The 24,037-nt window shown below is 42.5% G+C and overlaps 3 protein-coding genes, 1 long non-coding RNA gene and 1 other non-coding gene across 6 annotated transcripts in view; 2 read left to right on the top strand and 3 right to left on the bottom strand.

Annotated features, from left to right (window-relative positions):
• LOC114852751 (voltage-dependent T-type calcium channel subunit alpha-1I-like) overlaps positions 1 to 782 on the bottom strand; it is a 35,529-nt gene extending 34,747 nt beyond the window's left edge. Inside the window, exon 1 of one of the 2 annotated variants that reach the window (XM_055509263.1) lies at positions 311 to 782. The gene's annotated coding sequence lies outside the window, so the exon portion shown is untranslated. The remainder of the gene's footprint in view (positions 1 to 310) is intronic. The other variant, XM_055509265.1, reaches the window with a different exon arrangement.
• LOC114852833 (uncharacterized) lies at positions 89 to 21,004 on the top strand. Its single transcript, XR_005898133.2, has 6 exons — positions 89 to 229; positions 721 to 788; positions 1,257 to 1,373; positions 4,866 to 4,940; positions 20,204 to 20,314; positions 20,867 to 21,004. It is a non-coding gene; the product is annotated as an uncharacterized LOC114852833 (long non-coding RNA).
• On the bottom strand, positions 5,880 to 18,109 carry LOC114852786 (E3 ubiquitin-protein ligase RBBP6-like). Its single transcript, XM_029145429.3, has 20 exons — positions 16,990 to 18,109; positions 16,509 to 16,608; positions 16,322 to 16,361; positions 14,109 to 14,150; positions 13,908 to 13,996; positions 13,706 to 13,802; positions 13,472 to 13,614; positions 13,173 to 13,345; positions 12,717 to 12,820; positions 12,263 to 12,618; positions 12,103 to 12,166; positions 11,876 to 11,933; positions 11,742 to 11,790; positions 11,335 to 11,664; positions 11,109 to 11,204; positions 9,399 to 10,995; positions 8,253 to 9,262; positions 8,059 to 8,129; positions 7,855 to 7,942; positions 5,880 to 7,725 (listed from the first exon to the last, which is right to left on the bottom strand). The coding sequence occupies exons 1-20, from the start codon at positions 17,153 to 17,155 to the stop codon at positions 6,816 to 6,818; spliced, it is 5,583 nt and encodes a 1,860-aa protein (XP_029001262.1). The 5' UTR covers positions 17,156 to 18,109; the 3' UTR covers positions 5,880 to 6,815.
• Positions 18,457 to 18,538, top strand: trnal-aag (transfer RNA leucine (anticodon AAG)). The gene has a single exon. It is a non-coding gene; the product is annotated as a tRNA-Leu (tRNA).
• cacng3a (calcium channel, voltage-dependent, gamma subunit 3a) lies at positions 19,223 to 23,909 on the bottom strand. Its single transcript, XM_029145470.3, has 4 exons — positions 22,663 to 23,909; positions 21,087 to 21,170; positions 20,861 to 21,001; positions 19,223 to 20,743 (listed from the first exon to the last, which is right to left on the bottom strand). Exons 1-4 carry the CDS (start codon positions 22,871 to 22,873, stop codon positions 20,196 to 20,198), a joined length of 984 nt encoding a protein of 327 aa, XP_029001303.1. The 5' UTR covers positions 22,874 to 23,909; the 3' UTR covers positions 19,223 to 20,195.
• Between the last annotated feature and the right edge of the window lie 128 nt (positions 23,910 to 24,037).

Here is a 24,037-nt window from a genome sequence, read left to right as displayed (position 1 = left end):
ATTTTGTATAATACGGATAAATTAATGGGAACGCGTTGAATTAGCATTCTTAGCGATTAGCTAGCGTCGTAAATTGCAAACTGGAATTAAAATTGGGCTGACTAACTTCTTAAATTGCAGCTATGAGCAGATAGGTAAAATCCCTTGAGGAGCCTCAACGCTAATAGCCAGAGTTAATAAAAATATGCATGCATACCTGTTGCCAAGTATTTACCAACCAAGCTTTAAGGTAATCAACTAACTTTGTGCATTTTGTGGTTTCATTTGGTAACAAATTCCTAACTTAATACAAAACGGAAAGGTATTTTACCGTAGTTTATCTTTGGGTAACATGTCTAGAAGTCCGGCTGAATTTTCGTTATAGCATTTAACGTTTTTTGGCTAGTTTTAGAATTTAGCTAGCTTTCGGCGCGACTTGCCATAAAATTCTTAATTGGAATTCTGAAAAAGTTAGATTCATTTTGCAAGACTTTATCTTTACTTTAATACAGTTGGGGAGTGCACATCAAGAACGCAATAGTTTAACATGATTGTTGAAAAATGATTCCAACATGTTTCCTTGGCAACCAGACGGCGCTAGCCGCTTTAGGCTTCTATGCTAGTTTATGTTCTAATGTTTACATCTAGTGTTGTACACAGACAGTGTCAATCAGTTTTTCAGGTGATTTCTCAGTTTGTATGTATGTATTCTATATGATTACCTCTTTGCTGTATTTACAGTAATTGCCGTCTGCATGCCTACCTTGGTTCCACATCATCATCATCATCAGCCCAAGCGCAGATATTAGGTGAGCCATCATACAATACAAGCTAACAGTTTCATTAATTCTCCAAACCAACCTATACTTTAAGCATTAATTATTAGATTAACTGATTGATGGAAGATTTTAGGGACAACTAATATATAATACAATACGGGCTTTAGTTTTTTTCTGTAAATCTTCACATCTTTGTCTTTGCTACTTAAATACGCCAACTTGGACTTATTGACATAATAGTAATAAGAAATATAAGAAATAATTCTTTCCTTTTCTCTTACTAAAGTAAAAGGTATCAGTTACAAGATGTACATAACAATAAACTCTAAAAGTGGAATAAATCTTTTCTGTCTTCCCCATGAACTATTTTATTTTGAAAGTTTTGGCCCTTTATTTTTCATATTGCATAACTTGACACTGACAGAGGGAGTTAGAGCATGTGACTCCTCGCCTCTGCCTCATACCAGTGTCTCCTTTCTGTGTCTTCCTGGCCTCCAGCTCACTGCCAGCATCCCGGACCGTGTGAGCGCTAGCGTGGGCGAGTGGTGCTGTCATACGAGTGGTGACGCGCCACAGTCACACTCAGCAGGGGTGTCGTCTCACCAAACCCAAAAGGTGTGGCAGAGCTCCAACACAGGACCTTAAAGCCACTATGATGAGCTTGATGTGTGAAAGAAGTATCCAGATCCTTGGCCTCAATACCGAAATGCACAAATACTGGCCACAGCTCTTATACATCCAGCATTGAGAATTTCATTTCACTTGTTTTTTCCATTTAATTCCAATTCCATATAAATGCTGACCTTAAATGAATGAAATCACCCCCGTCATCACTGTAAACGATGGAGGTGATACTAACAAGCCAGAGAGTAAAAACGGCAGAATCTGCATCTTAACGTACTAAAATAGAGCTCCTGCTCATTTTTCTGGGGGCTCCATCTAATTCCCTTAAGGCCTCCTGGCGCTCCCTGGATCCCGCTTTGGGAACTAATTTTAGAACTACAGTGTACAGTAGGTCTTAGTAAATAGCTTACAGGGAGCACTTGTCTTAAATGCTCTCCTGCTAATTTTTTAATATTTACATATGGCCTCTAAATCATTTTCTGGGGATGTTTTGCTTAATGTTTACACTTTATTACACTGAAAATAAGAGTCTCGTATTAATAGCTCAGAGGGTACAATGCTCATTACACTCAAGAAAACAAATTTGGACGGATTAATAAAAGACAGCTATACTATTATTGGCTTCTACTAACGATGCAAAACATTTAATGTTCCCATGTGCCACGCTGTTCCCAAACCAAACTGATTCATCCTCTGTACAGGTTTATTTTCTCAGGTACAGCTTTTAATTGTGTGTTCACATTGAGCATGAAGCAGGTCGGTGTAATTGCATTATGCATATTACTTTTATTGCATGCCTATACAAGATGCAATACAAGAAGCCTGAAAAAGAAGTCTGAGGGAAATGAAGTAACTGAAGATTTTCGGTAATGTAAGATTTAAGTTTTAAACTGAGCTTTGGGGCAGATTTTGGTAAAACTAAGGTCTGTTCTAAAGCAGAGATGTCTCTCGCATTATTTAACCTAATATTTTTATCTTAACTACAACTAAATGTGTTTTATGATCAACCTGACCTGAACCACACCCTAATCCAGCCTGTCACCAGTCGCAAATTACAAATATTAATGGGACTTTTTGCATTGCCCATAGTCTAGACATATGTAAATTAGGAACCTGAATAAGTCAGGGGAGAAAGCTAAGGAATACTGATGCTTCCTACAGGGCACAAAAGGTCAGCGAATAGTTTAATGAGTATGCAGATTATTTTCGACTGACACGTTCACCTGCAGTATATCAACACCAAAACATCAAATGAGCGATCGTGTTTTGGACCAGTGGGTTTGCAAAGAAATGTAGGACTGCTCTAAAAGCTTATCACCTGCCTAACATGATTTATGTTTATTTTCCTTTCAATTGTGTTTGTGTATCTTGTAATAATCTAGAGTGGACGAGCAGAAATTGGGGCCTGTTTGTGGAATAATGAATGTAAATAACAGCCCAACGAAGCTGAGATACTTGGTTATGGATGGTGGACTCAGCCGAACTAATGGGCCCACACTCAGACTGTTTCACCGCTAGGGCTGCTACAAACTCCGATTAGCTCTTCGCCAAGAACAGGGAAACACCGTGCAATACCCAATCACCGCCCACAGTAGCCTGCTCACAGCCATCGGACACTTACAGCAGCAGCGTGTATCAAACATTTAGAGTCTCAACAACACAGTTTAAGATATCTGGGACACGTTCAAGCACACAAACACTCCAGCCTCCGCTGCTCAAGCATTACTCTCCCAGAGAAGAGAGACTGATTTTCAGGCCTCAGTGTTTTCGTACATGCATGTGTGCGTTTGGACGCGGGGCCCCCCTGTCTCAGTGGTTTCCTCCTCCCCTCCATCTCCCCTCATCTTTCTCACACTTGCTGTCTCGTGTAACTCACGCAAGACTCTTTCTGCTCCAAAGAATGATTTCATGCATTTTTTACTCTGGTTCTGTCACAGCGCTGTGTTCAAATACTGGTTTACATTAGTCGCTGAAATGCACAAACACACGTATATACGCACAAAAACACATTCTCACTCATATCAGTTGAGGATGGGTATCTAGGCCAAACATTATTATCAACGTGTGCTAGGAGGCCCTTAGGCATGTTTCCATGGTGACCATCACATAACATCATATATGTTTTTTTATTCTACTCTTGTTACAAATACACACACACACACACACACACACATACACACACACAGTAGGGATTCAGTTACAGACAAATAATTCTGATTAGTGAAATTGCTGTGACTTCAACCTGAAGGTACGTCCTGAATCAACACACATAAACTGTACATGTACACATACATGTGTGTAGAAACACACATGGCCGGGATGACGTGGAGTCTCCCTACTCTTCACTTGTAGTAGTAGCACATGGCCTGGTCAATGATGATACAAGACTGTAAAGTTTCATTTTTCACGGCAGATCCTTTAGTGAAATGATAGTCCTTGAAATCCGCTATCAGCAGTTGGATTTAATAGAAGCCTTGAGGTTTTTAAGGGCACGCCTGGTTTCTAGACAAACTAAAGACAGCTGTGCTCCCACTTTCTAGACTAAATCCCATCTTTATAAACGTAACATGGATTGTTTTAATCTAGCATCAATATCTGTCATTCTTTGGTTTATACTTTAAAAAATTACATTTGTACTATTGTAACGTTATTCCCGTCCTGTTTCCTAAGCTCTGATTGGATGCCTTGTGTTTTATTGATGTTTACATCGCTGAGCATATTTACACTGCAATTTGCACAAGTGTTACCTCTCACTAACCCTTTTATCACACCTTCGTAAGTTAGATAAATAGAATCACAAATCAAAGTCGAAGGTAAGTGTTTTACCTGCATAATAAGCTGCTCATACTCATATATTTTGCCTTTATACAAACAACTGGAGGGAATTACAGCGTAACTGACTCATCCTATTTATTACTTCCAGGAATCATAGAAATCTAGCAGGCAACACATTTCCACATATCACTTTTCTCTCACTCCCCCTTCCTCCACATCAACTACACGCGGGCATAAATGCACACCGGTTTGTACGAACGCATGAGCAACCATGCACATATAGCCGTCATGTTCCCTCAGACATTTTATGACAGAGGATAAGAGAGAGTTAGGTTGTGAGGCAGTCTGCGGAGAAGCATCTTTTCTGACAATCGGCAGAAGTGAAGTTGCTTAGCAACCTTTGGCCTTGACGACAGGAAATGATGTCATGCTCGTAAGACAAAACGGGAGCAGACACACAGACGATAACAGGTGCACACGTGTGTGGACACACATCTGGGATGAACCTTACAGGGTGGAAGATGAAGAATAATGAGTGATAGTGATAATCTGAGCAGGAGCTAAAATAATGTATTAATCTTCTCTAATGGTCTCACTGATCTCTGAGTCCATTAAGCGTGACCTTAAATACACACACACACTGTACATGCACTAAGCTGTGAATATGCTTTTATGTGCTACATCTGATGCTGCTCTGTTGTTTCTCAGCTCGCCTGTGAACCCGTCTCCTTCCTTCAGCCTGTGTTGCCTGTGATCCACTTATCACACCATCCCTCCAACCAGGTACACGCCTCATGCACACGTACACACACACACGCACAGCGAGGGATATTGCTGTGCGCGCTGGGTGAGAGGCGGTCTGGGTGATGCGGAGTTGTGTTTTAAACGACATCAAGAAGGGGAATTATTGCTCATCTGTCTCGCTCTCGCGTTAAATGTTGGAGGACTTACAGCTCCACACAGTGTTTGCTCTGTCTAACTACACTCATTTGCTTCAGGGAGATGGAATTCCTGTTTGCGTAGAAATAAGCTGCTGCATACCCTGAAACTCTCAGCTTTCGAGGATATTCTCACTTCAAAGAGAGTCCATCAACATTATTAGCACAATATCCATTTTGTTATTCTGAGTAAACCGATTACTGCATCATATCATGTCTAGTCATTTTACAACAAATACATACAAATACTAAATACCATCTTTTGATTTGAAAAAAGGTAATTGTTATTACTTTTGTTTATTACTTTTCTTATTACTCGATTTGTTAAACAGGCATACTTTTTACAGGCATTAAATGATTGCTATTGATATGAGTCTTAATGACTAAATCACAACAAGATCTACTACTACAGTGTGATTTACATAATTACTATAGACTGTAGCACATTACTTATTCTAAGATTTTGAGACTAAGAATATTGCAATTATCAATCACAACACTATGATTATGCATATAGTTCACAAATTGTCTCTCAAAACCCATGTGAAACCTGAAAGGTCATTGTTGCTGTAAACACTCCACCCGTTATTGCTTACATCTATTCCTTAAGCTCTGTTTTAACAAGTTCCTCTTCACAGGAAATGCAGCTTTAACACGACTACTTTATAAGGTTGGTCTGTACTGGCTTAAGCCCAAAAACACATCTATGTACCATTTAAAAGTCCCAATGCGCTCGGTCACTGTAGCATCAGTGTGGCGACGTCTGATAAATAAAACCCAGACATTTATATGAAGTTGAAATTTTATTTAAAAAAAAAAAGGAGGACACCAGTCTTTGAATTCGACCTGTTTGTCACATTTAACTCATACACACATTCAGTCCATCAAACTCAGACAACTACTGCACCTTTATAACAAAACATGCAGATTGATTTTCCATTATTAATACACAAATGCAAGATTTATACAATCCAGTGTAGCCTGTCACTCTGCTCCAACATCATGGACTACAGTAATAATTGTTTTAGCTCAATAATTACTAAAGCTTTGCTGATCATTTCCCAAGAGTGTTATAATATTTTCGGTAGATACTGGATTTTCCATGTTAACTGCGGTAAGAAGAATTTGTTGAATAAGTAACCTATCCAAGAACACTGCTCTTCTTTATTTACACTTTAGTAATTTGCACAAAAAAAATCAGTACCGGTATTGTACAACCCTGACTAAAATGCAGTTCATGTATTAAATCAGGCGAAACTGCTAGTACAGTCCTTCGAAGAGCCTACAACAGCCCTGATAGCAAATGACAGTTATTCACCCTTTACACCTTGAACAGCACACAGGTTTGTGAGCAAAAGTAACTTATGTGAAGCAACAGTTGATCTCTATTTACAGATTAATCAGAGGCAGAAAAGCTGCTATTTCTCCTGTACAAAGAAGTCATGGCATCCCTGAGTACAGTTTGTTATTTCTAACTTTTAGATTCTATCATCTTATGACCACCACTCCTGTTTTCTTGTCATCACAAAGGGTCCACATTTCACAAGACATCTCGGTAAAGCGGCTATTGCAGCATCCAGACATGACAACGTTCTGCGGAGGTTGCAGTATTATTTGTTAGACTACTGGCCCTCTGTCAGTGCCGTGAACAGTCAAAGACATCTTCTACTCGCTTTGAGCGGTACATGCAGATGTTAACCTGTAGGCCTAGTTTTGCTTGTTAGCACGGAGTCTCCTCTTCTGCTTTCTCGGTTTTCTCCTCTTCCTCCGCGTCCTTGTCTTTGCTCTTTTTGTGTTTCTTCTTCTTGTGTTTATGCTTGTGCTCCTTGTGTTCGCCCTCTTTGTCCTGGCTGCCGTGCTTCTTGTGCTTCTTGTGTTTTTTATGTTTCTTGTGTTTCTTCTTCTTCTTGTCCGTTGTGGTTGTTGCTGAGCCGCTGTGGTTGCTTGGAGTGGGGCTGTCAGAGGGGTGACTCAGAGACGGGCTGGCGCTGCCACTCCTTCCTCTCTCTGGCTCCGAGCCTTCGCCTTCGCTGTAGTCAGGGACGAAGGCGGCCTCGTCTGTCTCACGACCCAGGTCAGAACACAAACGCTGTCTCCTGGGCTCTGGGCCTCGATTCTCCTCTCTTGCTCCTCCACCTCTGCCCTCTGTTGCTCTTTCCTCTTTCCCTGTCACCCCTCTTCCATCCTCTCTCATAGTTTTACTTTTGGCCTGTTTGTCAGAATTTGTGTGTGTTGATCTGCTGCCCTTACTGTCGTCCCTCTGTGCTCTCCCTTTTTTGTCCTCCTTCACGGCTCCTTTCCTATCTTCTTTTGTGGCATCTCGACCTTCACTCCTAACAAGCCTGGGAGCTTCGGTCTGCCCCTCCCTGCCTCGGCTCTTTTGAGGCACAGGTGAGGGTTCTTTGGATGCAACGGAGCCATTTTCCTGTCCCTCTTCATCGTCTTCTCTCTCCCACTTGGACCGAGGAGGTGGCTGAATGAGCGGCTCCTCGCTGATCGGACTGGGTTCGGGGCTCACACTGGGGGTCCGGGCAGGGCTCTTGACAAAGCTAGGTGAACACTGCGTGGCAGGTTTTGAAGACGCACTCTTTGAATCTCTTTCTGAGTCCCTCTTTGTGTCCTGAGTTGACCTAGTGTTCAAGAAAACAAACTATTACCTTTCTTGTTAAAATTAAGAGTACAAAGTAAAAGTAACATTCAGCTTCACCAACAGAAAACAGCAAATCCCTAAATCAATGATCAAAATAGGCACACATTACCTAGTAGAGCTCATAGTGTGGCTTGTCAGAGCCTTTCTGCTGATCTTTGGTTTGCTCTTCATAGCAGCAGCTTCATCACCACCTTTAGCTGCAACAGGAGATGGTGGGTATAAATGCATAATTAAATATGCATATGCAAAACACAGCACAAAACCCAAGTTCTTTCTTCACACATGCATACAATCACTCAGTGATTCAAATTACCTTCTCTGTGAGCAGCAGCTGGTTTCTCTCCTGAGGGCATGCTCCGCTCTGTTCTGTCCTTGGACACACTCCTGGGAAATATGAATATAATTATGCATATAACAACTGTGTTTACAGATAAAACGACTATATCATGCTCTCTAACCATGTATAGGGATGGTTTGACAAGCAACAGGCAAATCCATATCACACACCTGTCAGATTTAGAAACTTGTTCTGCCACGTCTCCCCTTTCCTTAGATCCGCTTGGTTTGTCTTGATGATCGACCTGTCTCCTAGCCGATTTTTCTCCAATAGTCATTTTATCGAGAGAGACAGATCTTCCACTTCCACCACTGGAGTTTTTGCGTTCTGTCCTCATACACCTTTCTCCCTCAGTCTCTCTTTCCACTGCACCTGCTCCCTTCTGGGACCCTGACACTTTTTCCTTCTCTCTGTCAGACCCCAGACCTTTGTCTCTGTCAGACCCCAGACCTCTGTCCCTCTCTCGGTCCGCGGTCCTGTCCCTCTCTCGGTCCGCGGTCCTGTCCCTCTCTCGGTCCGCGGTCCTGTCCCTCTCTCGTTCAGCGGTCCTGTCCCTCTCTCGTTCAGCGGTCCTGTCCCTCTCTCGTTCAGCGGTCCTGTCCCTCTCTCGTTCAGCGGTCCTGTCCCTCTCTCGTTCACCGGTCCTGTCCCTCTCTCGGTCCGCGGTCCTGTCCCTCTCTCGGTCAGCGATCCTGTCCCTCTCTCGGTCAGCGATCCTGTCCCTCTCTCGGTCAGCGGTCCTGTCCCTCTCTCGGTCAGCGGTCCTGTCTCTCTCTCGGTCAGCGGTCCTGTCTCTCTCTCGGTCAGCGGTCCTGTCTCTCTCTCGGTCAGCGGTCCTGTCTCTTTCTCTGTCCAGTCCAGAGCCTCTGTCCTGCTCTCTGTCTGTAGCTCTGTCCGGTCCAGAGCTTCTGTCCTGCTCTCTGTCTGTGCCCTGCAGTCTCTCTCCAGCACTTCCTGGTCTTTCTCTGGATACTCCTCTCTCTGCAGACGCAGATCGCTCCTTTCCTCTAGCTCCTTCTGGGGTACTACTTGGTCTGTCTCCTTCTTTGGTAGCAGTAGCTGATCGTTCTGAGGGTACCATCTTCTCGGGACCCAATGGAGTTCTATCAGAGGCAGCTGTCTCAGTGCTGCTTTTTCTTCCCAGGTCTCTGTTCAACTTGATCTTCCTTAGTGGCTTTACCTGAAAATTGGACAAAATACATTTCAGTGACTGATTGTGACAGTCCAAATAAAAATCAACCATTTTAAAATGGTTTAAAATGCCTATTTTTTTAACTTAAAATTTGTAGAAAGAATTACATTAACAGCAAGCCCACCTGAAGGTCCATTAGAGGTCTAATAGATCCTCTATCTGTGTCACCTCTGGCCATGTCTCGGCTTCCTGGTATGGGAAGAAGACCAGGTCTGTCTGTGGGAGGAGGGAGTCTGTGTATCAGGTGCGGGTGAGATATGTGAGAGTGGGGCATCATGTCAGGACCACCCATTAGCCCATCAAGCCTCCTCAGCTTTCCAGGAGGAGGTCCAAGTAAAGATCGGCCCTCCTCTCCAATCCTCCTCCGACTCTCCACTGGGGAGGGAGGTCGGTGGAAGGGTGGCAGCCCATGTGGATGAGGGACAGGAAGGAGACCACCACCCTGCAGGAGATCTCTTCTCCCCCGAATGTCTTGGCCAGCTCGAGAACCCTCATGAAGAGAAGAATGAGGCAGGGGCAGGTTTTGGGAGGGAGGCGGAGGGGTTTTGAGTAGGGCAGGTTTAACTGCAGAGGTTTTACTCTTGTCCTTCTTGGGGGTTGTGGAGTTGAGGGCATCTTCTGGCTTGGATTTAACAGTCCTGGTAGTTAATGGTTTAGCAACCATTGATGAGGAATCTTTCCTTTTGGTCACAACTGCTTCACCACTCTTTTTCTTTACCTTTTCGCTCTTTACTTTCACACCCTCCGTTTTGACTTTAGCTTTTCCCTTCTGACCCTTCTCTTTTTTAATTTTATCAGACTGAGACTTTGATGTTGACTTGGTTGAGGGTTTACCAGGTGCAGCAGTGCTTTTAGAGGCTGGGGCTTTAGTGCTTGTAGTGCTGGATGGAGGCTTAGAGGAAACAGGCGGCGTTTTGGTGAGTGAAGGGATTTCATCCATTGGTTCATCTCTGACAGGAGTAGCGTCTCCTCTATCCACCGACTGATGTGATGGCTCTGGTTCATCTCCTGTTTTCTTCTTTTTTATCTTTTTTGTCTTCAAGACTTTGCTGGACTTAGTCCCCGATGAGGAAGAGGATGGAGGATGATGAGGTGGAGCACCTCTGTCTTCTTTGCCTCTTCTTCCTCTTCCTTGTGGGGAATAATCTCTGGACAATGGGGACATTCTTTCCCTCTCCCTGTCTCGGCTGCCACGGCCTCTTTGATGAAGTGAAGGGTGCTGGTTGTCGTAGTCTTTGTAGAACCAGTCTGCAGACTCCCACTGTCGATACCTTTCTTTGTCCCAGCGATCATGACCACCAGGGCTGGAAGTCTTCATGTCATAATGTGCTAGCTCCCGGGGAGGGAGCTTTCGTCCACTTGGTGTACGGCTCCGGTAAGCACCAGGAGATCGAGAGCGTGACCTAGATCTGTAAGATGCAGGGCCTTCCGCTCCCTCCCAGGCTCCACCTCGGTAGGACAAAGGAGAGCGTGGTGAACCAGACCGCCGATATCCATAAGACCTTGAACGAGAGCGGGACCTTGATCGTGACCGTCCATAACTACGACCATTCCGTCTAGAATAAGGTGAGCGGGGATAAGGCCGGCCATGAGACCTTGAGCGGGAGCGGGATCTGCTGGGGGAATAAGAGTAAGATCTGGATACTGATCTTGATCTAGACCTTGATCTAGAGCGAGAGTAAGGAGAACGGCTGAAGGGGGAGCGACTGAATGACCGGGACCTAGTAAAGAAAAGTAGAAAGGAAAGCAAATTATGAAAATACAATTTACATTTGGCTTTGAGGATTTGATTAAAAAAGGAAACAAATTTTTATTCCTTTTTCAAAAATATTACCTAGAATATGATGGTCTTCGTCTCTTTGGTGGATTTCTGTACTTCATAAGTTCTTTGTGGAAATCTTTAGTAAATTCGTCCAATTTGGATGCAACTCTATGGACACAAAACAAATGAATGTGTGAAACTTATACCCATTTTGATTTTACTGAATTATTACTTGTAAGAGCTATTTCTTGATGTGTTCTGTGTAAACTCCACATTTCTCAAAAAAGAAATTACTTACTTGTCTTGTCTGTGCCGCGGTCTGTAAAAATCATCCTTTGAGAGAGGGGGCTGAGCCAGAGAAGGTGGGAGTGTGGCAAGAGGGGGCTGGGTTCCGGGGGCAACCCAAGGAGGGTTGAGCCCGGGAGGCCCGGGTCCAAATATTGGCTGGGGTTGATAACCGAGGGCAGGAGGGGCAATAAGGCCAGGGGCTGATGGGTAGGGAGGGGGGTAGGGCTGCGGAGGTGGATAAAGAGAGGGAGATGGGTATACTGAAGGAGCAGGAGCTGGAGGTGGCACTGTCGGGACATGAGTGGATGGGTGCTCTGCTCTGGCTCTGTAAGACCTGGTACTGAGAGAGAAACAAAAACCATTGTAAGGCTGACAGAATATGACACAAACTATAAATAGACCAGAATCAGATCTTACCTTTCCCAGTGTCTGCCTCTGCCAACATGGTGAGGGCGCATATGGTTAACTATTAAAGTAAAAAAAACTGTTAATTACTGGATTGTCTTTGCTCCAAAACCACTTAATGTTTCGAAATGACCTAAATCTTTCACCTGGAGGGTTGAGCAGCCTTGTAGGTGGTGGGTGACCAAGCACAGTTACATGATACCCCTGTGAGAAAAATGTGGTTACCTCTGAGATGTTTGAGTTTACAAGTGTGTTTCAGTATTATAGTTTTTAAAAAAAACAACAACAACAAATTATGATTTCTATAAATTTACACATACAAGTTTTTATCAAACTAGTTCATCTATATTCAGGCGATGAAGACAAGACTCACCTGTGATCTACGTTCTGAAGTTACAGATGATCCTGTTGCCACAGTAGGTTCTGGATCTGTCTCACTAAAACATATACATTTTTAAAAAACAGACCCATGACTGACAAAAATGATTCATTTTTAAACCACTGTCAAATATGTGGTTGGATATCAGGCTTACCCTGGTGGGGGTGGTTCACCCTGGCTGATAGAGTGCATAGGGGAGTGGCGATCCATCACAGGTGGAGGGGCTGGTGAAGCAGCTTCACTTTCAACAACAGCAGCAGCATGAGGTGGTGTAGGAGCAGCAGTTACAGCAGAAGTAGGTGCCGTTTCAGTCACAGGAGGAGTGACCTGTGGTGGAAGGGTTCGGGTGGGTGCACTTGGAGGTTTAGAGACATTGGCCAGCAGTGGGTCCTGCTGTCTCGAGTTTGGAGGCCTGACTAACTGAGGACGTGGTGGAGGTGGTATTGCATGCTGGACCTGCTTGCGAGCATGTTTGGTGTAGCCAGTCTCATTCTTGAAGTTGTTTACAGCCTGATGGAGAAAAAAAAACAACACAGTTTTACTATGAGAATTGAGGTCTGGTTTTAGTAAAAACTTGCAAGCTTTCTGCAAGAATTACACATTTTTACCTGTCGAAGAAATTTATTGGCAATAAGATTATCCGGTGAAACATCTGACTGTTTGCATGTGTAGCAGATGTGCTCCTCTGAGTCCAACAAGGCAGTCCGGATACCTGAAAAATTTGCTTAATTAATAAAGGCCAAACAAGCAAGTTTCTTAACAGTCACAGAAACCTAAAGTAAAATCATTCCACTGTACTGTAAAACATCAAAGCAAGAATGAATGAATTTGAACTGACACCACATGGTCTGAGGCTGAGCTAATCTGAAAATAAGATACATTTGGGTAAATGTGTTGAATGTTGGAGCCACATACAGATAAATGAGATATGACACAGAGTTACGTATTTAAGATAAGTGTCTGCTTGTTATCAAGTCATTTCAAATAATTCATTGGAATCACAGTTCTAGGCTATTGCAAACTGGGAATGATATTACTCATGCTCTTCATAACTGAGAACTTACAGTCATCACAGTAACTGTTTCCACAGCAAGGTATAACTACGGCATCTGTCATCAGGTCGTTGCAGATTGGACACAATAATTCATCAGGGATTGGGTCCGAGTCATCCTCGGATGATGACTGGTCATGTGGAACAAATGGAGGACGCTCTTTCTTTCCCAGTGCATATGCTTCCCTATAATAAAAGATGTGAGCTTTTATCTTCAGGAAGTTGGTAGAAAGCAACAAAGGAAAGCAGATCTTCTGTCCAAATATACTAAATACAGAAAGTAGTTAGGTAGGTGTGCTAGTTGAAACATACGCATCTATTGCAGGTATAGCATATTCTCCAGTGCTGGTTAACATGGCTCCCTTGGTGCCTGGCTCTGCTTTCACCATGAAACTCTGAGGTATGCCTTTACTAATCCTTACTGGCTTGGGACCTTCAACACTCTTATCCTGGACCTAAAAGGTCATAAGAAAAGCAAACATTACACTTTCATGCAGTAATTTTTACAGCAGAGTCTTAACATCTATTATCTTTAATGTTTATTACCATTAGCATGGGGCACTGGCGAATATAGTGACCAGCCTTTCCACAACGAAAGCACGTGTAGTGAGCAGGTGGAGGTCCAACTGCCTTCTTAGAGTAGCTATGGAGAAAGGTTTAGGCAAGTATTAAGATACATACGTGTTTAGTACAAACCCATATTTAAATGTGTAATAATCATGCACAAAAGCAAAGTGTGTATACTAACTTTATTGGGTCATACTCATGGTTGGACTGAGTCATCATGGCCTTAATCTTGTCCTCCTCTGACGCATTTGCATCAACCAGATTAGCAGTCTAAAACAAAGAACAGGAATTAGAGAAAATTTGATTTCAGCTTCAACTTTAGGTCTTTTTTGAGCAAAAAAATATTTCCTGGAAGCATAACCAGCATGTTAAGTAACTGTACCTTGGTAAGTTGGGCGAGTGACAGTGAAGGAGAAGAATCAGTCTGCAGGGGAATCAGAGTACAGACATTAAAAGGTATTTTACACAAGAGAGACAGTGTGGACAATAAAAGTCCGAATAGTTCTTCACCAAGTGTCCATTCCTTTTTATTTCCCATCTAAATCTTCAAACTGAAAAGACCTTCATTCTGAAGTCTAAAAACTAATGCACGTAAGAGAGTCAGCATAAAACTGGAAGACTGGTGAACTGTTCCTTTTCTAAAAACAAGCAAACGTTCTACATTTAGTTGAAACAAGATTTACTTGTGAAATCCCAACCTAAGATGGTAATACTCCCGTTTATGATCATAATTAAAAGACGTATAGAAGTTAAATGCCACTTAAGAAAAATTAACATCTGCCACAGCGCAATAGAATTTAACAGGCAAACTTCTACTAAAACTACTCTGTCAATCTCTAAAAATCCCTCAATACGAGTTTCATTGGCAAATTCAATCTGTAGATAAAAGGCCTAACCCTTGATTAAGACATGACACATTCTACGGTTGTGAGAAGGGGGTTTCCTCAAAGGAATACTTGACATGTAATTTTAGGATAGTTTTCCCTTCGCCAGGCAAAATGATTTAAGTTCCTGCGCTGGCTTGTCAAAAAGGGCCATCATGACCGTCAATCCATAAAGTTACAAGTGGCCCAGATAAAAATGCACACCTTGTTAAAATGTCAAATGGCCTGATGGGAAAAAAATCTTAAGAATTCTTTGAGATGTGCCCAAGAAACAAGTGTTTGTCAAGCATTCCTTACAAACTGTCTCCTAAAAAGCTGCTACACCACTACAAAGCAATGAAAGTAAAGTGAATAACGCAATTCAGGAGTCAAAGAATCACAAGACCAGAGTCTTACACAACCAAAAAAAGGTTTTGTGTGTCACAACAAACAAATCCTTGCCCAAACCTTGCAGAAATTTCCTTTACATAAATTAACAAATGCGAAGGTTGGGTTGTCCATCAAGATATGCAGGGCTCGGAGGACAGACCTGGTATTGCAGAATGCTGTGGAGGGAACACACAGGGATCTTGTGCAAGTGGTTCTAACAGAGAACCACTAAATAGCTTTATTGACAGGTTCTGCAGCTTACAGGACACACTACACCAGTATACTTGTCACTGCAGCAACCATGGAGGACCTCCAGATGTGTCTCGGTAATTTGCGATCATGTCACACGATACGTTGGTGACCCAGTCACAGCATCTCTCTTAAGGCTAACTTCTTAATGCCCAGAACCACAACACAATACGGTTTGAACTAGAACCTTCTTTGTAAAGCAGACACTCAGGAATCTAAATTCATTCCAAGCATATTCAACTCAGCATCATGAAATCTGTGAGCCATTACGGTATAACGATTATGTGCAGTCCATACGCGGTGCAGATTAACACATCAAAGTGAAAATGTACAAGACAAAACAAATAACACTTAAAAGTTTTTTTTACTGGAAAAACATGTAGTAGTAGATTAGGGTTTAGCAGGGTACGCCTTTAAAATAAAGAAACTGGTGAGTATGTTCCACTCACATAATCTTTGTCTTGTAATAGTAATGAAAGTTAATTACAATAAATCCCCGTCACAATTTACTTCATTTGGTTTACCCACAAAGTATTTTCACACAAAACAAAAAGACAATGAATTATCAGTACAAAAATACCATGATATCCCTTTACATAACCCTTTAAAACATATTTGCTTGGCCTGAAGCCAGGTACAAATTCATTTCAATATGAAATACAGTCATTAACAGTTAAAAAGATTTGTCAATAAATTATAAAATGGCAACATTTCAACAATTATTTCAGAGCATTCAGAAACAATTGTAGCTATTCTGCTGTATCTCTCATTAACTTCATCGCATTCAGCCATTGTTGCAAACTGTCATCTATTTTGACAATAAGAACAGAACAGAGACTTGCTTTTTATAGAGAAACAAACTACTTAAACTATGGCGACTCAAGGAAACCCTCCCCAAAAAGATCAGTAACACACAGCTGTTGATATCTCAACACAGATGTTGCCAACATACAGTGAACAGAAGATACACACAACTTGATCATTGTTGACAGAATGTTCTCAAGAAAGGTGACTTAAGTCAGAAAGTGGGGATGAAGGAGAGGGAGAGTGAGGAAAGAGAGAGTGTGTTGTTTTGGGGGTTTGTTTTACATACGGGTCTCGAAGATCCAACCACAGCTGTGTCAGAACGATCTCTGCAGAAACAAAGCACAGAAAGAACCATCAGTTTCTAAGGTCAAGTAAAAGAATGGGTTTTACTGGTGCTTTCTGCTACTACAAATTTAAATGACAAGGGCTTTTCATTGTTTTTTGTTTTAAACTTATATTTGAAGTTCACATACACAATGAACGTCCTGCCAGCAGGTTTTACTCCACCAATTGGAGTACGGCGGACGATCACTGACGAGTGTTTTGGAATGTGGGCTTCATCATCTGTGTATTCTACAAAATACGAGAGGTCAATACATAACATTATTAGTAACAACTTATTCAACACTGGACATTAAGGGAGCTTGGATCAAGACAGCAAAACAGAGGTAGAGAGTACATCTACACACATCTAACACAAATACATCACATCTAAACATAAACTGGTACAGCACTGTTTTTCATCTCATGCAAAAGAAAAAAGATTTTGATCACGTACAATTGCATTAAATGGTTTGACTTCTAGCCTCGGATTTAGCTAAAATCGCTGCTTACATAATATAGTTTTTTAAAAAAGTTACAGTTAATAGACAATAATGTCTGCCCACCGCCCACTAGTCCTGCCTCAAACAATGGACGACATGCTTCAGCCATATCAGTCAGCTGATAACGTACCTTCTCGAGTCTGCGCATTGGTGATCTGCAGGTCGCAGTCTGTGGCCTTGAGCCGTTCCCGGGCCATAATCTGCCTCTTAAGCTCATTGAGAGTAATGTGCAGCCCGTCGAAAGTGACTGTGTTGTAGTCCAGTTTGGAGGAAAACTTATAGTGAACACACGACATTTTTACAGGTCTAAGCAACGAAGTCAATCTAGCACAAGAAAAAAAAACAGGCCTGGTGTAATAAAAGAAAACAGCGTCAACACTGAACACAGGAGGCTAAATCTGGTGACTTTAATAGGCAAAACTTTGTTATTTCGCTGAAACACAGTGAACAAAGAAGACGACTAAAGTAGGGAAGGGTTCAGCTCGCAGATGACGCCAGAGTCCATGTTACTGCCTAAGAAAAATAATCCAGTTGCGAGGCCAGAGCGCCATGGAGTGGCGTCGTGTGCCTCTTCAGTTCCTTAAAGTCCAATAAAACAGAGCAGGACGCGCCCACCTCCAACAGAGTCCTCGTAAATAAATGATATGGTTGTGTATGTGGGAAAGTCCATCGACAATTGTCCTTGTTGGAAAGCCCGGCCTGCCGCGATGCAAGCCGCTAGTGTGGCTAGCAGCAGGCCTGGGGTTTCCTGGGCATCAGTTTTTGTTGTACGGTCCCTTTCTAACCACAGTTCCTTTTTTAACCGATGTTAAAATCCACAACTACGGAACTTCACAAAAAGTCAGACAGAAGGCAATCCGCTGTGTATCTGTTCGGTTGGCTAGTTAGCTAACACCAAGAGTAACATGCTTTACCTCGAGATTAGCTAACGCTAGCTCGCCACTCAACACAGCATTAAATACCTCAAGCTAACGGCTAATGCTTAACGATGCTAACAACGCTGGCCAAGCTATAGTCGAACGATAAAACAACATCCACCAGCTACCACGTCAGTGCGGTGATGTTCCCCGTCAGTCCGCGGTTATTTTCCACCTCGAAAATTAAAAATGTAATATCCAGATGACTCGTCACATTAAATCCATAAAATCCATTTCGGTGATGAAATCTGCTTCGCTCCTCGCTGTTTCATCAAAATGGCGCAGTACGGAACCGGATGTAACCAGGGTCCTTCCAAAGAGTAGACGCGAAAGTCACAGAGAGATGAGCTCCAGTCTGAGGGTAGAGAGCGGTGTCCCACTGCACCACAGTCACACTGCGATAGAACAGATCCGGATCGGATCTTTGGGTTTCCTTTCCTACAGCGAAATTACGCTATGTAAACAACTGTGTTTTAAAAAGTAAACACATAGTTGTAAAACGTGTTATATTAATGCATTGGTCTTAGTGAAAGTCAATGTAATCATATTCTATCAGTTCTTTTTTCTAAAAGCAATAGAATATTTATTCGATTGAAGAAAAGCAACACAAAAAAACAGCAGATAACAAGCGGTTCAGTAAAGAGGTGTGTGAAAAAATATGATTAACCATGTATCGTCGTGGTAGCGTGGCCGAGCGGTCTAAGGCGCTGGATTAAGGCTCCAGTCTCTTCGGGGGCGTGGGTTCGAATCCCACCGCTGCCAGTCTTTTGTAATCGAACGTTTGCATGGATTTAGTTTAAGATAAATATCTATGCTTTAATAACTTACACAAGAATAAACACCTATATGCTTACATTAAGCAATATTTAACAATACATTTTATACAGAAATTGTCCTAGGATCTTCATGTTTTAAAATATGAAGGTAGAAATAAAGAAATACGTGCTGAAATAAAAGCGTAGACTAAGTGATTGCTGTTTATACTACCCACCATTTTAAGCAGTAAAAATATCATACTAAAAGCAAAAAATTCTTTGTACAATCTATGCCTCTTTCATTTGCATGTTTGGTTAGTCTGGTTGAGTGCCCTAAGGTGCCGCACTAAGGCTCTAGTCTCGTTGGGGGCATGTGTAAGATTCCTATCACTATTGAAGTCTTGCTCTTCCAAATGGTGGATCATTTTATAACGAGTTCAGCTGCATCTATATTGTGATAATGTGTCTGGGAGAGTGTGGTGAAGTTCGCTCACATGCCAGAGTTCTCAAAAATGCCTTATGTATAGAAACAGAGACCCTTTTAAAGATCTGTTCACACACAAAAGTAGATATTAGTAAAAGTGATAGGATATTCAAATAAAATATTGAGTATTCAGTACAGATATGTGTGACAATTGCAAAATATTACACCAATTTTCTTTTATTTAATATTTAAAATCAAAGTGTGTGCCCTAAGCCAGAGGTTTCAAGACATGAGCTCATTGAAAATTATTACAGCTTTTTAGTTTTTCTCAGGTAGAAGCAAATTCTGCATTTGACTAACTAAACAATAAAATTTTACAGTGTTTACTTGTGGGGTTGGTTTGAAGATGCTGCTGCCATGGTAACGCATCAGCAAACTGGGAAGTGTGCTGCTTTTACTGAGCCACAATCAAATTTAACACAGGTCAAAAATGCATGCGCAAACAGACGTGTTCACAGTGTTTTTTAGTACTAAGGGGTCTATTATTTTTTTATGAAACATTTGTGTATTTGTTGACTGTTTTTGTACTGGGCTAAAATATTTTGTTGATATCCTCCCTGGGTCCCCTCCATGCACACCACTATACCCTGAACCACAACAGTTTATCTTTGAAGAGCACTCTGCCAGATTTTGCAGTTTTATTGAACATAAACAGAGACTGAGAATCACATCCAGAACAAGAGGCCAGAACATTAGGTTACAGTTAGTTACACTTAAGTTACACTATTCAGACACATACTCAAACAGTGAGAGACAGAGAGAGAGAGTTCTAATGCATTTAATGGGGTTTCGGTTTTAGGTTTAATAGGATCAGTTGAGTCTAGAGCAGGAGGCACTCGTCAACTTCTCGGAAAATAACTACCTCACTAACTACCCAGTTAGTTTATGTGCACATTACGTTAGGGGCACGTACTGCACTACAGCGACAAGGTTGGTAGTAAAATTCCACTGAATGTCGTCTACATGAATTGTTTGTGAGCTGGAGACCTTTGAGTTCAGGAGCGTTGTTCAGATAATTTGGAGATGTCTTATTGCAGTAGGTCTTAGGTAAATTAGGAATGTCTAATGTGATGTAATTATATTTTTGACCAAACAGTCACACAGATTAGGTGATTCAGTTCTCTCCCAGTGTTTTTTTTCTCCTGTAGAATCCTTCCAGTTTGACCACTGCTCATCTTCCTCACACAGGCGTCGTCTTTCTGTTGGCAGCACAGTTTCCAGGCAGCATCTCTGTGTTATTGTGAGCAGCTCCAGTCGTTAAATCATCCACAACCAAGTCAATCTCATCCTCTTTGAGAGGTGAGCCTAATGTGTAGAGCATGAACTCTGAGCCCACTGTCACTGGGGTTGGCACACCTGCCATGGGGGGGGCTTTGGCGTCGGAGGGGAGCGACGGCTCTATGTCCCGCATCAACGAGTCCCCTGCACTGTGGTTGCTCCTGTAACTGTACCTCCGGGAGCGGTTGTGGTAGTAATGGTTGCGATAGGCGGACGAGTTACGGGAAAGAGGAGGCTTGACCAGCGAAGGCCGACCTTTAGTGCGTAGCTGTCTGTGCTTCTCGATGAACACGTGCACTGCCAGGACGCCCACCATCTCAGCCAGGACGAAGGACAGAGCCCCAAAATAAAACGACCAGCCGTAGGAGTAGCTCTTCTTGTTGTCGCTCTGGCTCGGGTCGCCTGAGTTGGCCGATATGTACACAATGATGCCTATGATGTTACTCAGACCTGGGGGGTTAGGGAGGATAGGGAGGAGAGAGGAGGGACAGATGAAGAGCTGTGAAATGTAAAGGTGCTGTGGTTAAGAACACACACTGTACATATCAGTGTGCATTTGCTTCTGACCTGCAGACACGAACAGGATACCCGCACTGAGAATGACATTATAGCGTGACTTGTAGAACTCGCTGGCAGCTACGCACACACCTCCAAGGAATAACAGCCCCACACTGAGGATGGGGAAGAGGCTGGAGGCCCGTACTGCTCCTGAGGAGAGAGCAGAGCACACGGGGCTGAAGGAGGAGTTCAACCAGCTTGATGGCGGCAGCTTGAGGAATGTTGTGTTACCCACGTAGTAAATACTCTGCGGCGTCTTGCTCATAATCTGCATCATCAGGAAAGTGATCAATGTCTTTGCAAACGCCCCGAAATGTCCCTGCAGAAACATAAACAACTGCACTGAGGTACAACCAGCTGAAAACTAATGTGATTTGTGCTGCTCATAATATGCATACGTGAGCATATGCAAAAAAGACAGGGAATAATATTACTGAATTATATCCATAACGTGATGTGTAATTTCTTAACTGGATTTAAGTCAGGAATTCCTGACATGAATCTAGATGTAAATAAGTTGTGAACATGACACGTCGGGTAACTCACTTCTGTTTTCTTTTTGTGATATGTTTTTTTATTGTCCTATATTATGTTAAACAGAAACCCACTTGTTTAAAAATGGGAGTTGTGCTGCACATTGAGTTATGAGAATCATCCCACATGGAACAACTTGACCTAATAATAATAACGATTTTAGTATTTTAATGGCCTGTAAGAACTCTAATGTATTTAAATCTTGATTTTCATCATGTGAAGATTGAATAATCATTTCCCGTGACCCCGCTCTCTGCAACCCCTGACCCTACAGTGGCTTTCAACATATGCACACTAGGAATTATTGATAACTGTGTCCCTATGTGTGCTGAACGGATTGACCAGTATTGATGATGTAAGTCAGTTGCCATGGTTACCCAAACAAAACTCATTCAGTACATCTCTGCAATGTGAGGTCAGAGAGAAAAAAACACAGAGGAAGCAATTCTCCAAATATTTCCTGCAGACAGACAATGTGTTTTGTGTATTTATGTCTACTATTTAACACAAAGTCTTAGATGAACTACTAAGGAAATGTTTACACAACCAAGCAATAATATGATTGTGGTAAATAAGGATAATCCTCATCCTATAAAATTATTCATGGCACATATAACCTTCAGCTCCCTGTGTCTCTGGCTGCCGGTGGCTTTTTGTGGTGTGGACCCGTGGACACAGCACACAGGTCTGTGGAGGCATCAATGTCCCTGCAGGCGCTTCCCATTAGAACATTTAGAGAGTATGGCGCCACAGCGGAGGGTGGAAGTGAGTGAGAGCAGAGGAGCTCAGCTTTTCCATTTCATTTAGAAGATGACCAAAGCAAACAAATGATTAGAGGAAAGATGTGTGGCATCAATAAATTATTAAAAATGTCATTTCAGTTCATCAAATATGCAGGATTTAAATGATTCTCCCTCTTCCTCCACATGCATCTCTTTGCTTTCAGTCAAAATCAGCTACATCAAAAGCTAAACTATCGGATAATGCATGAATGTCCTCCCTTGAATACAATTAATTAGTAGTAAGTCTTAATTACTACGATAACTTACAAAGTGGGAGTTTTTTTTCACTTTTTTCTGGTCAGCGTTTGACTTTTTCTGAGTTCAAACTGAAACATTTCCTAAACAACATGAGGACGTGTGACGTGCAGGGTTGTTATTACTGCCCGCATCCACGGATGACGACGGTCACGCTGCAACACTGCGAGTTGTTTTATTTTGACACGCACGAAAAGAGAAAGAAAAGAGCGGCACGCGCGGGCTGCGCGCGTGTCCTACCCTCGGTGCAGCAGGTCCTCCACAGACCCGAATGGGTCAGAACCTCCTCGTTCTTGTGGATGGTTTCGTTGTCGCTCAGGCTCTTGGAGCGGCACATGCCGCGGGAGTAGAGCCAGTAGTCGGTCCCCACGGCGATGGTCATGAGGCTGAAGGCGCAGAACGCCCCCGCCGTGGTCAGCAGCATCATCACCCCGCGGTTGCACAGCCTCATGTCGGCCTCTACCACGGGGTGTTCGCGTGGACCGCGGCTGGAGGCGGGGGGAGCATCGTACCTGCAGCTCCGTGCAGGTTCGGGGACGGTCGCTGCTGCAGCCAAAGTTCACGGAGATGGACTTTTTCGTGGAGGGCGACGCAAACGAAGCTGGTCGCGAATCAGAAAAGCACAGAAAAATGATCCAGGGAAGAAGCAGCCGCAGCTCGACGGGACTCGTAGTTTGCTCCAACTGTGCAGGACACGGAGTGCAGGATAGTCCCCCCTTCCACTGTGTGCGCGTGACCGGAGGCAGCTGTGGCCCACATCTGGAACTCTTCACCTCTGCTTAGATCAGCATCACTGACAATTTTACATCATTTACAACAATCTTTAAAGTGTATGTACTTTACTACTGTAATTCTAAATTTAGAGTTTTTTTAGTTTATGCAAATAAAAAAAAGTTGTAGCCCAAACAAGCAAGAAGCAAGAAATTCAAAACAATAAACAAAAACAATGTCCTGTAATATTCCATAACCTTAATGTAAAATTCTAATCTGTTTATCATCAAATATCAGCAGCGGATCTGCCCACACACGTATCTTAATAATCCAGACATTTTATCTTCATATGCATATGACAAATTTAGCTAAGGCTGCATCACATTGTAATGTTCTTCTAATGTCCTATTGATCTACTTCATTCATATAAACCTGGCTTGTAAAGTGTTAACATCATGGGAGAGGAGCTGTGCACAATGAGTCCTTGGAATAAAGATGCCAGGTTCGTGTCAGGTTTGTGTCTAGTCTTCTGAAGGGGCCTTAATGTACATGCACATGCAGTTGTGCTAGACAACGTAGAACAAATTTTATATACAGTATGTACGTACATAAAACATATTTTATGGTCTGTTTTCAAACTAAAGCTTAGCTACATTTTCCTTAGAAAGTAGCTTAAAAGATATTTCAGAACTGGGAATTACAGCTTTTACTATTATGACACCTATAAAAACATGTAGGCTGCACATTTTAATCACTGTTCTTTAACACGTCATGCTGTCAGAATGTCAAACATGTGCCTACAGTATGCAACAGTTAGTTGCAGCTCTGAATCAAATGAGAATAAAGCATATCTATAGTGAAAATGCAGCACAATTGTCCCACAAGGACTTTTTTTTCCTGAATG

The sequence above is a fragment of the Betta splendens genome, chromosome 1 (genome assembly GCF_900634795.4).
Source record: "Betta splendens chromosome 1, fBetSpl5.4, whole genome shotgun sequence".
Lineage (NCBI taxonomy): Eukaryota > Metazoa > Chordata > Actinopteri > Anabantiformes > Osphronemidae > Betta > Betta splendens.
This window is presented reverse-complemented; position numbering and strand designations above follow the sequence as displayed.

What these genes read in the sequence shown, in the direction of transcription:
- LOC114852786 (XM_029145429.3), bottom strand. Translation starts at nt 17,155, where the DNA reads ATGTCGTGTGTTCACTATAAGTTTTCCTCCAAACTGGACTACAACACA. An exon ending in CCAATAAATTTCTTCGACAG is followed by an intron (nt 12,619 to 12,716) that starts GTAAAAATGTGT and finishes TTTCTCCATCAG; the next exon opens with GCTGTAAACAACTTCAAGAA. An exon ending in GGTGAACCACCCCCACCAGG is followed by an intron (nt 12,167 to 12,262) that starts GTAAGCCTGATA and finishes TATATGTTTTAG; the next exon opens with TGAGACAGATCCAGAACCTA.
- cacng3a (XM_029145470.3), bottom strand. Translation starts at nt 22,873, where the DNA reads ATGAGGCTGTGCAACCGCGGGGTGATGATGCTGCTGACCACGGCGGGG. An exon ending in GAGGACCTGCTGCACCGAGG is followed by an intron (nt 21,171 to 22,662) that starts GTAGGACACGCG and finishes ATGTTTCTGCAG; the next exon opens with GGACATTTCGGGGCGTTTGC. An exon ending in TATCCTGTTCGTGTCTGCAG is followed by an intron (nt 20,744 to 20,860) that starts GTCAGAAGCAAA and finishes CTAACCCCCCAG; the next exon opens with GTCTGAGTAACATCATAGGC.